Genomic DNA, 13,913 nt, shown 5'->3' on the forward strand with positions numbered 1-13,913 from the left:
ACATACTCTTCACAGCATTCAACAACTTCCCATCTACTCCATATATTCTTAATACTTTCCATAGTCCTTGTCTATCCACCCTGTCATGTGCTTTCTCCATATCCATGAAGGCTGCACACAACTTCTTTCCCTTCTCTGGAAACTTTTCCACTAAAGATTTAAGAATGAATATCTGATCTACACAACCTCTTCCCAGCCTAAAGCCTCCCTGTTCTTCTCCAACTAATCCCTCTGTTATTTCCCTAACTCTGTCAATAAGTATCCTACTGTATACTTTGCCTATTACACTAAGAAGAGAAATGCCCCTATGATTACCATATCAGTTTTTCCAATAATTTTTGTAATATGCTGCAGTAATGACTTCTTTAGCAAATATCAACAGGTAAATCATACTTTAGTTACCTATACCTTCAGGTACAGTAAATAATTTTGAATAATGGGATGTTTCTCACACAAACTAGTGTTTCACTTTTATTTTTATAATATTGTAGTAGGTAACATAAATTTGCTGTTCATACTAAAACTATACAGGATTTTTGTGATATATACAAGTCCCTCTTACAGCAAGTGGAAGATGTGGTCATTTCTCTTTCACTCCATCACCAGGCGTTACTTCATACTCATCATACACTGGGAAGGAAGACATATCCTTGTGCTGTTGAAGGTAAGAAGTAGCTGAGTTAATGGGGGAAGGGGGGAGGGGGGGGGAAAATCCTTTACAGTATTACCCTTTTTGAGGATGTGTGAGGGCCCAAGGCTAGATAATCATATGTCTGATCAATTATACCAAAGAAGACCATCTTATGTCCCTGATTATTTAAAGTAAATAAATATATAAAAGCTCACCTTCTGGATTCAGACCCCGGCAGCTTAGTGTACTTCTCCAACCTGAGACCTTTATTAATCATGCAGCCACAAATCACATCAAGAAAGGCTAGATCTTATCTGACTGACAGAGGGGAATTTTAGTACTGTAGGGAAGGAAACAGTAGTAGCCACACATTGCAGTAAGATGGTAGTCTGTATGTATATACTAAATGTAGTTTTCATGCATAACTGCATAGTAATTCATCAGCATGGTCTAAACTGTACACTGAAAATGGATGGAGAGCCCAGCCACTTTCAGGGCGTGATAATGGTACATGTACAGTATCTGATTATGATACTTTGAGTTACCATATTTCCTCTCTGATTATACATTACAATCTTGTATGGATGGAATACTGTACAGAATACACTACCTTGACTGGTGATTCTACTTTTTGCCCTTCTTTTTCTGCAATTTTATCAGCATTCTTTTTTTTCATCATGGCTATTGTGAGGTTGTCTTGGATTTCTGATTCTGTAGGAGGATCAGATCGGCGACTCCTCAGCCAAGCTGCAAATGAAATGCACAGGTATAGCAACATCTTTAAACTTCAGCACTTGTATAGGCTGAATCTCACATCACAGAAATATTATACTGTAACATCTCTTAGTTTATAAAATTAGCAATTGCACAACAAAGTTGAGTATGGAAGAGGTATTTCTCGTTACTGTATTTATTCTATTAAATCATGCTACAACAGTACATTATCAATTCATGTTTTCATAGAGCCATAACACAAATCACTATCCAAACACTAATTCTCAGTATTAAAAGAAAAGGGGAGGGGGGAGGTAGGAACCAAACCAAGAGAAGGCATAAAGTAAGAGAACTAAAACATAGTGGGGAAAGGGTTACATAATTCAAAGATTATTCATATCTTCAAACCTAAGCTCCACCTTATAGCAGTGACCATCCAGACTTCTTATTAGTATATTTTAGATGTGTTTGGCAAATACCAATGGAATAAACTCATTCCATGGGTTGTAATGTTATCACATACTTATTCTGATCCTGTCACTCCTCAACTATCATACCGTACACACATCCTTCTTCACACATCATTCACCACATCCATCCATCTTATTGGCCTTCCATACCTTCTCCTACGTTGAAACTCACTCATATATACCCTCTTTACCACTCTATTCATGTCTGTTCTCCCTATATGAGTGATTCATCCTGACACTTTTGCCTCTGCCCTATAAGTTTCCTTACTCTTTATATTTCATAGATCTCTGTGCTTCTTATTTTATCTGATATGCATAATCCACATATATTCTGTAACAGTCTTATGTCCACTGATTCACCATTAATTCTTCTAGTTCATGCACGCCAACATCCTGCTACATCAATGAGGGCACTAGCACCTTCTTGAAGTCTACATCTACTTCCTATGTATATTTACCATACCTCTTTCCTTCTTTACACTGAGATAGTTGTACTCATTTCTCTCAGTTCAGTGGCTTATTATACCACAAGTCACTCTCTTTTGCAACAACCAACATTTTACTTTTATCTACATTTACTTTCAAACCATGACACTCACATTCACAAAGTTTTACACTAGACTTTAAAGAGCCTATGTGCTTCTAGCAAATAGCACAAATCATCTGCATACAGTAAATCAGGTTTTTTAATACCGTCCCCATTCATCAAATGCTTCTCACACCTTTCTTATTTTGTTATAACACCATCCATACGAACAGTGACCAACTGTGGGGACATCACACATTTACTGAACCACTTGGACAGACATCCATCTACCGTTATGCATGCTTCACTACAATCTTAAAGGTACTTATCTGCACAACATTCAGCAATTTTCCATCTATACCTTACATATGCAACATCAACCACAACCCATCACTCTTTGTCTTGTCATGTACCTTTTCCATATTCATAAGTGCCATAAATATCGAAAGATAATTTTTGCATGCTTTCTCCATTGGTTGCCTTGCAGCTAATATAATGGTCTACACATTCCTAACCACTCCTGAAACAATACAGTACATAAATCATAAACATGCAGAGAGCATATCTTCCTTACCTTCTCTGGTGCATACAAGTGAATAGGAATGCATAACTTACTTGGAGAACAAGGGGGTTTTAGGAAGGGAAGAGACTGTGTAGATCAGATATTCATTCTACGATGTTTGATGAAAAAGTATCTAGAGAAGGGAAAGAAGTTGTTTGCTACCTTCAAGGATCTGGAGAACGCAACAGAATAAACAGACAATACGTGTGAAAGGAAAGGAAAATACTGTATAGGCAACCCCCCCATTTCACGGGGTTAGGGGACACAGACCCCCGCGAATGTAGAATTTCAGCATAATTTTGATGCACCCCCCAACATGCCCCTATGGTAGCCTCTAACCCCCTGTAATCCCCTAGAAACCATCACAGGAACCTATGACCAGCTTAAAACAGCACAAATATAATTATACTGTACTGTACTGCTGTACAGAACAGCATACAATATACTTCAATATGAAATAACCTGTAATTGGGTATGATATAAGAAGGCTAATTTTGTTGTTGCTGACTGCCACCGACACTGTGGCAGTGTGTATACAAAAAAAAATAAAAAAAAAATATATATATATATATATATATATATATATCTGGGACCAGAAAACACCATAAAATATCACAAATATACAGTATACTGAATACCGTATCAAAACTTTAATAACAAATAAGCATTTAATGAGTATGGCTAAAATAAGTTAAGGAAAATTATTTTTACTGGGGGTAAAATCCACATAAAAGCATGGGCCGTGAATTTCAGGCCCGTGAATTTGGGGGGTTGCCTGTATATGGAATAGGTGGAAAGTTATTGAATGTAATGAAGAGTATGTATAAGGACTGGGTGTGCAGTGTGTGTGGAGAGTGACTGAGTGATTTTTTTATAGGTGAATGTCACCATGGTTGTTGAATCATAAAAAAGGTAGCTGCAGGGAGGGCCAGTGGATGTTAGAATGTCCTTAGTGAGAGAAAGTAGGGTCTGGAAACTGCCTGTACTGCTGTTGGCTGATGACATTGTACTGTTAAGGGAAGATGAGCAGAAGCTACAAGACATGGTGAATATGTCTGGGACTGTATGTAATGGGGAGGCAGTGGCTGAACTGGTAGAGAGGCAACCTGCAGTCCTATGAACCCAGGTTTGAATTCCAGCTACGACAGGGAACAGCTTAAGGATTTGAATTTCATAAAAGCAGACTTAAATGATCTACCAGAAGACCCGCCAACATGTCGTAAAAATGCCCCCACTAACACTAGTGCACCAGTCCTGTATGAGACAGCCCTAGCATGTATTCAATATGGACGGTGGGTGTTAGTGCCAAATTGGTGACATGTGAAGGTGTGTTGGAGGACTACTGGGCCTTGGGATAGGCCCTAGAGCCTCTGCCTAGAGTTGGACACATAAATACTGTATATATATACAGTACCCTCGCACAGTGAACATATTCAGAGTAAACAATTCACCTAGCGAATGAGCAGGGAGTAATCAGGTCCACAAAACCATAATGAACGAGTTGAACTCCAAGTGAATGAAGTTGGGGGAAGAGTAGGCCATAACCACCATTTCCCACACTGAACGAGCCGTCTCCCCTAGTAGAGCACCTCTGTGACGTCAGCCATGACATTGGATGCGCAGAACCTCCAGGCCAGTCACCTGTGCTGCTTGGGTACCCATTCTCCTCTCTACCCCTCTACCACCCAGAGTCGTTCTCTGCTTCTGTCAGCAGTTTACTGTGCAAGTGGTGATTTTCAAGGTCACCTGCCTTGTCCCATACCTGTACAATGGCTCCACCACAAAGAAAGAAGAAATGCATCTCTCATGCCGTGAAGGTAAAGGTAATAAAGAGGAAAATGGAAGGCCAGGAGAATTCAGCTATTGGCAAAGCTCAAGCCCTCTCTTAATCTTTTGTAAGCAGTGTATGGAGGAACCATGAAAAGATAATAGCTACTGTGAAATGTGATGGCACTTCACAGCCGGATGGCCTTTCAAGAGTTATTAATCCAGCTATGATTCTAATGGAACATTACTCGGCACAGTTTATTCTACGGAAGGAAAAGGAAAATGTGCCTTTGAACAATACATACATTCGCCAGCATGCCAAGCCATTTCACACTGCTGCAAGTCAATGTGTTGGATCAAGACAGCATATGGTTTTCAAGGCTTCAGTAGGCTGGATGGTAATATTTTTGAAGAGGAAGGAACTGAGAAATGTGGGGCTACATGGAGAATGTGCCTCTGCCGACAATTTAGCAACAAGGAAGAAAGGTTGCTGGTTCCTTGAAAGCAGTGATAAGAAACAGGGAAGTGAGCATGGAAGTGAAAAAGTTACTATATGACAGTATTGTGATACCAACTCTAACGTATGGAAGTGAAGCTTGGACGCTGTTGGAAGGACACAAGTCAAGAGTGAAAGCAGTGGAAATGAGTTATTTAAGAGGGGCCTGTGGAGTCACATGGAGAGACTGGCTGACAAATGAGGATATAAAGAAACGTTGTGGTGTGGATGTGGATGTGATAGGAAGCGTTAGGAGGAACATACCGAGGTGGTTTGGCCATGTGGAGAGCATGGAGAGTGAGAGACTGATGAGGAGAGAGTATATGAGTGAGGTGGTGGGGGGGAGAGGGAGGGGGAGGCTGAAGATGAGATGGAGGGATGGAGTGGAGAGGTATATGAGAGAGGGGGGTGTGAGTTGGAAGCAGGGCAGTAAAATGGTGGGAGACAGGGTGACGTGGAGGCAATTTGTTTGTGGCCAACCCGTGCGGGATCGGGGCGTCTGGCAATAGATACATAGATAGACAGAAGTTTGGATGTACTGGAAGGACACAAGTCAAAAGTGACAGCAGTAGAAATGAGTTATTTGAGAGAAGCATGTAAATTTACATGGAGACACATACAAATGGAGGAAGTGAGGAAGCATTGTGGTGTTGCTGTGGAACTGACTGAGAGCATTACGAGAAATACTCTGAGATGGTTTGGTAAGTAATGAGGATGGAGACTGAGAGACTGCCTAAAAGCATGTATATCAATGACGCGGAAGGGGTGGGAGAGGGAGACAGAGGATGAGATGGAGGGATGGAGAAATACTGTATATACAGAAAGGTATGAGTTGGAGGAAAAACAGCCAAATGGTAGAGGACAGGGCAACATGGTGGTAATTAGTTTATGGCAAACCCTGACAGGATTAAGGCATTTGGTTTATACTGTCAGATGGATAGATGGACTGATAAAAAAAAAAAAAAAAATGGTCTGTAATGTCATGTTACAGACTCATATACATAGCTAATGTCAGTGTCAATATACTCACCATCCCATTCTGTTGGTAAGCCTTTTTGGTTGTACACATTTTGTGATGATGGCTTAATCCACCTTTTGGGGTGTCTTTTGCCTCTACTGGGATCTGTGGGAATATACAATATCATTAAATCAAATTTGGGTACAGTTATTACTGATGTGTGATACTGTATGCAAACTTAAGATACAGAGTACTGGTTGTCTGGATGTATGTAAAAAAACAATTACTGTAAAGTATAATTGTTTATAATACCTGACCTTGCATTCAGCACACCAAACACTGATGTGGTTTTTACAACTTACTCCAGTTTGGCTTCCATCTCTCTCAGCATCCCAAAACATCTTACCAGTCTCTCCCACATGCAGTGACACAGTGTAATTTCAAATCATTTGTGCACACAGCCTGTTTGGTGGCAGGTGGTGACAACCATCATCCACTCAATGTAGTGCAACTTACTTCCCCTTTCTCATTTTATCACTGTGTCTGCCCTTCTTTCATCCTACTTTGTCCTTTCCTTTTGGTCACATTTTATTACTTTTCTTTCCACTTCCAGGGGTCTACACTGAGTGACAAGTCTAATCATTTCCTTTAACCCAGGACACCATTTACAGTGTTGGGTGGTAACTACAGTATTCAATCAAGTTGCGGGGTGAGGGTGACACAAAGCCTGCTATGGTGCTCCCATTAACTGAGTAGAAAGACACAAGTGTGGTGTCAATCCAGGAATCAGGCCTCCACACTATTCCCCGCGCCTTACTGTGGTGATGCGCTGTCAGCCACAAGGGAACGTTGTTCACTGCATGGGGCAACCTTACAGGGGTGGTTGCATGCCTGTGGTTGATAGGTCTGCTTTGCCTGAAAGACTGAGATTCATCAGCAACAACAACAACAACACAACCTGTCTGACTTGTCCTGTTTTCCAATGTTTTAGTGATACAGTAATCCCACTTGAATGTAGCTAAACTTTCCATCCCTTCATGACAACTGACCATAGTTCCTCTTATTTATTTACTGATTTTTTTTTTTTTACATGAATACAGTAATCCCTGTAATATCCGGATGCCCAATTACCGGACACCCCACTACCCGGACATTTTGGGCCCGGGCCTTCGGAACCCCCAAATGGCCAAAAAACGTAAAAAAAAAAATAAATAAATAAAAAATAAAATCCGACACTTTTTCAACCGTACTTTGAACTTGGCGCGCGGCACCAAACAGCAGTGTTTACACGTGCCCCTTGCTTCCCCCTCCCCAGTTACCACCTAACTACCATCCTGACTAGATGCTTATCGCAGTGGATGCCACACGTGCTCATTTTTGTGAATAAACAGTAAATAAACTGCAATACCTCGCCACTAGACCACATGGGAATTTACAGTGTTGTGCAGTGTTATGAGTTGAGAATTCAGAGTGCAAAGATTAAGTACAGAGTGCAAACTGGCGGTTGAAACTGGCATGGCGCAATTAAGAACAAAATGTGCAGTGTTAAACAACTGTAACTCGCAGTGCAAAGGTTTAAGTGCAGCACAACACTGGATTACTGTACGTGCTTCAAGAGCATTTTCATCACTGCCAGAGCCTCAGAGAAGGCAGGTTAACCTTCGTAACGAACAGCCACGGATGTGTTGTGAGTACCCTGTACACTGCTAAATGTTTTCCATATTCACTTCAAATTCCTCAATCTCTGGTTCCTTTTCGTTTATTTCATGCTTTCTGTCCCTTATTTGTGTGAATAGGGACTTAAATAGATGCTGTGCATGTCTGGTAGGGAGTTATGTAAGTGGTTTTCTAAGCTAGGCTGGGTTAGGGTCCGTAAGTACCAGTCCAGGAGGCAGGGGCCCACTATCTGGACAAACCTATTTTCCAGACATGCCTTTGGCTGTATTACATCAGATAATGGGAAGATTACTGTATATGAATTACCCACATTATCACCATACAGCCTACAGAAACAGCCACACCTAAAGAAGCATGTTGTACTCAGGAAAAAAGAAAAATCTGGGTAACTTTCTCCTATTCATTCTGTCTAGGGTAGTTGTAAAGAAATTTGGCAAATTTGCGATTCAGGGTCGTGGTTCGGTGCAGGGAAAGGATGCATTCATGCACTGTCACAAATGAGGTCCCATGTGGAGAGTTGTAGTAAGTGACATTATTTTAATATGTCAGAAATCACAATCAAAGATTGCACAACTCCAACATCTATATTTTCGTTGTTATTACAGCTAGAAGCCTCAAATATATCTGGGCAGTTTCACTGCCGGCTAATACAGACATCTTTCAGCTCCCTCCTATCCCCCAAAAGAGATATGGTGACTGCAGGAGTTGGGCAACTGAAGCCTGCAGTCCACTGAATTCATGTCCAGATGTGCGTGGGACCAGAATGAGGGGTGAGGGGTATATCAGAAATGAATACAGTAGGGAAAGAACAGAAGGTTACAAGTAGACTGAGAGTGGAAACAATGAATAGGGAGGTAAGCATGCTGTTGTCAGTATGATAGATGCAGAGCTTGAGCTTTGCTGATAGGACACAACCCAAGAGTGAGTGGTGTACAAATTAATTACAATATATGAGTAGAGTTCAGGAGCACTGAGGTGTTGATGTGGCTGTGTTTTGTAAGTGTTGGGAAGAGTATCTGAGATGGTTTGGCCTTGTGGAGAGTACAAAGAGTCAGAAACTGACTAGAAGGGTCTAACTTATGTGATTGAGTAGGAGGATGCAGAGTGGGGAAGACTGAGGACAAGGTGGATAGATGGGAAGGTGAGGTTATTGTTGTTCAATCCTGGTCCATCTGAATCAGCTGAACCGTCGACCATAAATATGCAGCCGGTCCTATAGGGTTATCCGATAGGTTCCCTGCAATGCTGATGTGTCTGCACCTTAGTGTGGAATGTGCCGTTCAGTGTTTCAGTACGTGTCACATTGTGTGGGTCTATTCTAAAGGCTGGGCATGTGTCATCTGTGCTTCCATCCAACCCAAATTTAAGCTGGTACCTTGGAAGGACTGGGTGATTTTCTGATCTAATTCTAGCTAGGTAAACTTGATCATCTCTGTCTAAGGGCCCCCTCTGTTGAGTGGATGTCAGGAAGGGGGCCTGTAGTATGGCATTTTGATCGATGTGTTTTATTGTCCTGAGCATGAAGTGAGTATGTAGGTGGTATATTTATTGCTGGTGTTGGAATGTTTGGAGGTATGGTATTGCTGTAGAGAGTTTGAAGTTTGTGTGGTGATTATTTTACAGTATATGCCTAAATGTGTTGTGTCTGTCATGTAATATCGAGTGTTGTGTATTGGCACAGGGTGCTGCATAGAATTGCGTGTCCCTCATATCAAGGTAGTCCCTGACATGGAGGACTTAAGTTTCAGAGTGTAAGTGAGCTGCAGCCAGTGGTGATAAATGTAAGGCATTGTTTGTATAATTTGCAAGGTGCAGTGGTGGGTATTAGATACGATAATCTAATGTATAGTTTGTAGAGTAAGGAAACTTTCTTTTTGTTGCCCAGAGTCTGGCCCTGTAGTTGCTCTGAATGCACTGAGTCTGGATGTGTGTGCTGCCTCTTGATGTTCATGGTTCTTGAAGGTGAGTCTGGTGTCATATGTCACTCCAAGGATCTTAGTGGAGGGTGAGTGTGGTACAGGTACACTGTAAAGTCTGATGTGAGGGGAATACAGTATGGTACCTGAGTCCATGTGTACTGCTGGTGATAAAGTGATGAGTGTGGTGGTGGATTTGGTTGGGGCAATCATCAGCCTGTTATCTTTGACCCAAGTTTGCAGTGTGTTGGGGTAGTCCTGTTGCAGTGTGCAGGCTGTGTCTCAGTTTGGTGTGTGGTTATTATAGTAATGTCATCTGTATATGAGGCAGTGTTAGTGGGTGGTAGGGTGTGGGAATATACATGTAAAAGTTGAAGAGGGTGGGTGAGAGAATAGGGCCTTGTGGAACTTCGTAGGGGAAATATTGTATTCGTGATGACTTGCCCTGGAATGTAACCTATGCTTATCTATCAGGCAAGTAGTTGGCATCAGGAGCTAGCATCAGAGGCATTACTAATATCTACCATTGTGAGAAGTGTGCATTGTAAGGTAGGGTATACAACTGACGACAGTGCAAGTTCTTGGTTCTTGGTATTGATTGAAGTGCTGTTCTCAATGGGAGGCCTGAAGGAGAGGATCTTAGACAGCAACTTAACTAAGAGACAGTGTAGGTACTCATATTTTTGAAGGAAGATACACATGCAGTGAAGAACTTGATGTCACAGCTGATGGCAGAGACCCACTCCACTGAGAAGTAATAGGAGGGAGAAGTCCAACAATACCTTAAGCTAATGTGTATGGAGTAGAAATGTGGGCAGTGCAGCATGAAATAAGCTTTGGTTTCCTATTTGTTTCTGCACCACTGATAATAAGAACCTGGAACCTGTCTTGGGTGGTATAGACGAGATGCTAGGCCAAAATATGTACAATTTGGTGAGTACTACATCCAGGACACAGGCAGAGGCACAGGTCCAAGGGTGATTAGATGAGTCCATGCAGTATGATCCCAGTGTTGTCGAGAACATGAACCCCCACGTCAGCATCCCAGGCTGCTCTGTAGGTTACTGACAAAGACAATGATGCATAGCTTCAGAGAGGTAGAGGTTCTATGGATGATGATGACGAGGCCCTCTGTGCAACTGCATCTGCGATCTCATTCCCCCAACTCCAACGTGGGAGGGGACCCACTGAAGGTGGACCTCCCAACTCCCGCTGAGGAGGTGCCAAAATAAAGTTTAGATGTTTTGAATCAGATGCCATTCCATCTGAGATCTTGTTGAAACAATGAGGTGTATAACTGCTGTGCAGTCCATGTGGAGTACGACCTTCTAAGACTGTTAATGGGGGTTAAGATATTCAAAGGCCTTAAGAAGAGAAAAGAGCCCTGCTACTAAACTGTCATGGTGGGCACCTAACTGTTACATTTAACAATGGGAGACATCCACTGTATATATGTACACTACTGCCACTAATGCTGAAGGGGTCAGGGAGGGGAAGCCATCCACATAGATTTCTGGGTGACAAGTAGGTGGTGGACGCTAGTTCCTGAAAGACTTAAGGGGCAAGATGTTCATCCCAAGACTTACTGAAGGTCTCCACTAAGTTGAAGTGAAGCCATGATCAAGAGGTTCCACCAACAGACAGGGAGCACAGACACTAAGGACTGGCAGGGAGAAGGCAGGATGACAGTGTCTGACATGCCTGAGGAGCTCTGTCTAATAAGGGCTGCATGGATTCGATGGGCCAAGTAGGGTTGGAAGAATCAACCCCCTGCAGTGGCATGAAAAGCTGGTAAATGGTGGTTAGGAGGAAACTGTTGGATGGTGGCAGTGTGAATTGGAGGTAATGTAGATGAATTGCAGACGAGATGATTTGTTTAGCATTCCCTCCAGAATGAAAACATTTCTGTCAGGTTATAGACAGGTAAAGGTTTAAGTTAAATTTTGGGGTGGCATACCTGTACAAGTCCTAAACATTAACCATATCCATTTTCATAAGCAGTAAATGTACAGTTAATTTTAAGTAGCAGAAAGACCTAACCAATTCATTCTTTATTCTCTCAGTTTGTATTCCCTATTTTCATGATTATTTGAACAGTGGTAAATGACTGCTTTGTGGTAAATATCTTTTCATCCATGTTTTGTTTTCCTAGTGCATGTTGTTCCTTTTGCGTAATGGTGGATACTTAATAAATGCTACTTAACACTACTGAAATTCATTTGGGTTTCCATTTCAGTGGTGAAGTTGGTTAGGTTAGGTTAGACTGGGTTAGGTTAGGATTAATTAAGGCTAGTTTTGACCGCATTAGATTAGGTTATGATATTTTGACTAGGTTTGGTTATATAGCTTTGTTAGGCAAGACAGTTAGGTTGGGTACCGTATGTTAAGGTTAGGTTATGAATACGTATGGTTAAGTTACTAATATGTATGGTTAGGCTAGTAATGATAAATTTCAGTAGATTTGAGTATGTTTTAGAAAGTGCCATTACATTTGAGGGTAAATGTACATTTTACTGTAAACAGAAGGACTTTAATAATTCAGTTCCTGTTACTCCAGTTTGTTTTCTGTATTCTTCTGTTTCCCTGGTGGTAAACAATTGTTTGATGCTTTTTCTCCCCTTGTTATCATGTTCCTTGTGCTTCACTGACATCTGTAATAGTATATTTACTAAAACTTACTCAAATCTTGGTTAAGTATGGTTAGGTTAAGTTGCTAGGTTTGATTAGGTTAAATTGCCAGGTTAGGTTTAGGTAGGCTAGATTAAAATGTAAGGTTACGAACAGGCCCTACAAGGCGACCAGGAGGTATGTTTGTGTAAACGTCTGCCATTACACATGTGAAGCAGTTGATACAGTGGTAGGAATGTGGCTAAAAAAAAAAAAAAAAAAAAAAGGAATTTATCATGGAACATTCATGTACCACCCCAGAAATAACCAGAATAATATAAAACACCATCAGGAAGAACTCCATTTGGTACGGTGCCAGTGCTTCTGCAGCTTGATGTAAAATGTACAGTATGTTTACCTGTTAGAGAAACAGACATGAATGAATCAGAATGAACAATGATGAAATGAACAAAGATGACAAAATCAGCAGTAAACAATTACCTACCACCAGAAATATTATTGGATTATAGAAAACCTATTTCAGCTTAAACTATCATCCACCCATGATGTACTGCAGCCTAATTCTTCCTTCACTTTTATCATTCTTTTTCAGTGTCTGCCCTCCTTTCCTATTTTTCCCACCATTCCTGTCACATTTTATTACTCTTCTTTCCTGTTCCGGTGGCTTTACACTGACATGCTTAATGGTTTCCTGTAAGCCAAGAAACCATTTACAGCGGTGGGTGGTAACCATATAACCAACCCATACGTGTTCCCTAAACAAGTGGGTTGGTGGAGGGTTTGTGCCCCTCTTCATAAAACAGCAACTCAAAACCACCCCTTACGGGATTCTAGCTGTAGATATATCAAACAGTATGTTTACCTACTCAAGGATACTTACCAGCAGCTATCTCAAAATATTTGTTCCCTTGATTATCGCTACCAACATACACTCCGGCATTCTGTCGGGGTTTTAACGAGTTGATGAAATGCTTAAATGCGGTTCCAAATAAACTCCTACTTTTTCCAGACATCTTTTGTTTACATTCCGTGAATGCGCTGCGCGTGTTGGGAATTGGGGGGTGTTACCGCAGAGTTTCGCATTTTCTACAACTTTTTAAAGCTATCACATCTGAAATGTGAACCAGGAAACTGCATGCTGAAGTTGCTTCCCACCTGCAGTTTACCATCCCCCTTTCAGGCATTGAAGATGAGGAGAGAACTGAGGGGTGTGTGCATTACCAGGCACCAGTGCAGCCCAGCTGCCCAGCTGTCACTCACCATGCGAAGGCATTCTTCTTCAGCACTCAAAATGCCATATAAAGGAATATTGGTATGCTGTTAGTTTCATTATGTTTATAAAGGCTCCAGCATGCTTGCATACGTCAGCCTATCATCTAAGTTAATGGCAACTCTCCATGCTGCTCGGTCTCTAGCAGCCTCTCTATTCAGTCCCTTATCCCAGAGGTCACACTCTATATGCCCTTGTCCCAAGTCTTTTTCAGTCTGCCTCTTGCAGCCCAACCCCCAACGTTCACACTTCTCACTTTCTGCACCCAGTTGTCATCCCCCATCCTCTCCGCATGCCC

At 41.6% G+C, this 13,913-nt stretch overlaps 1 protein-coding gene across 1 annotated transcript; it reads right to left on the bottom strand.

The window, feature by feature from the left end:
* Positions 1–464: 464 nt before the first annotated feature.
* On the bottom strand, positions 465–13,369 carry LOC145411358 (NADH dehydrogenase [ubiquinone] 1 alpha subcomplex assembly factor 2). The gene is made up of 4 exons (XM_080281383.1): positions 13,226–13,369; positions 6,197–6,289; positions 1,242–1,378; positions 465–655 (listed from the first exon to the last, which is right to left on the bottom strand). Exons 1-4 carry the CDS (start codon positions 13,356–13,358, stop codon positions 581–583), a joined length of 438 nt encoding a protein of 145 aa, XP_080137509.1. The 5' UTR covers positions 13,359–13,369; the 3' UTR covers positions 465–580.
* Positions 13,370–13,913: the final 544 nt, after the last annotated feature.

The sequence above is a fragment of the Coenobita brevimanus genome, chromosome 89, assembly GCF_032717465.1.
Source record: "Coenobita brevimanus isolate Jiangsu-jjx chromosome 89, ASM3271746v2, whole genome shotgun sequence".
Classification (NCBI taxonomy): domain Eukaryota; kingdom Metazoa; phylum Arthropoda; class Malacostraca; order Decapoda; family Coenobitidae; genus Coenobita; species Coenobita brevimanus.

Coding starts and splice junctions, on each gene's coding strand:
- LOC145411358 (XM_080281383.1), bottom strand. CDS start 13,358: ATGTCTGGAAAAAGTAGGAGTTTATTTGGAACCGCATTTAAGCATTTC. Junction 6,290..13,225: donor ATATTTTGAGATAGCTGCTG/GTAAGTATCCTT, acceptor ATATTCCCACAG/ATCCCAGTAGAGGCAAAAGA. Junction 656..1,241: donor AAGTAGAATCACCAGTCAAG/GTAGTGTATTCT, acceptor TACCTTCAACAG/CACAAGGATATGTCTTCCTT.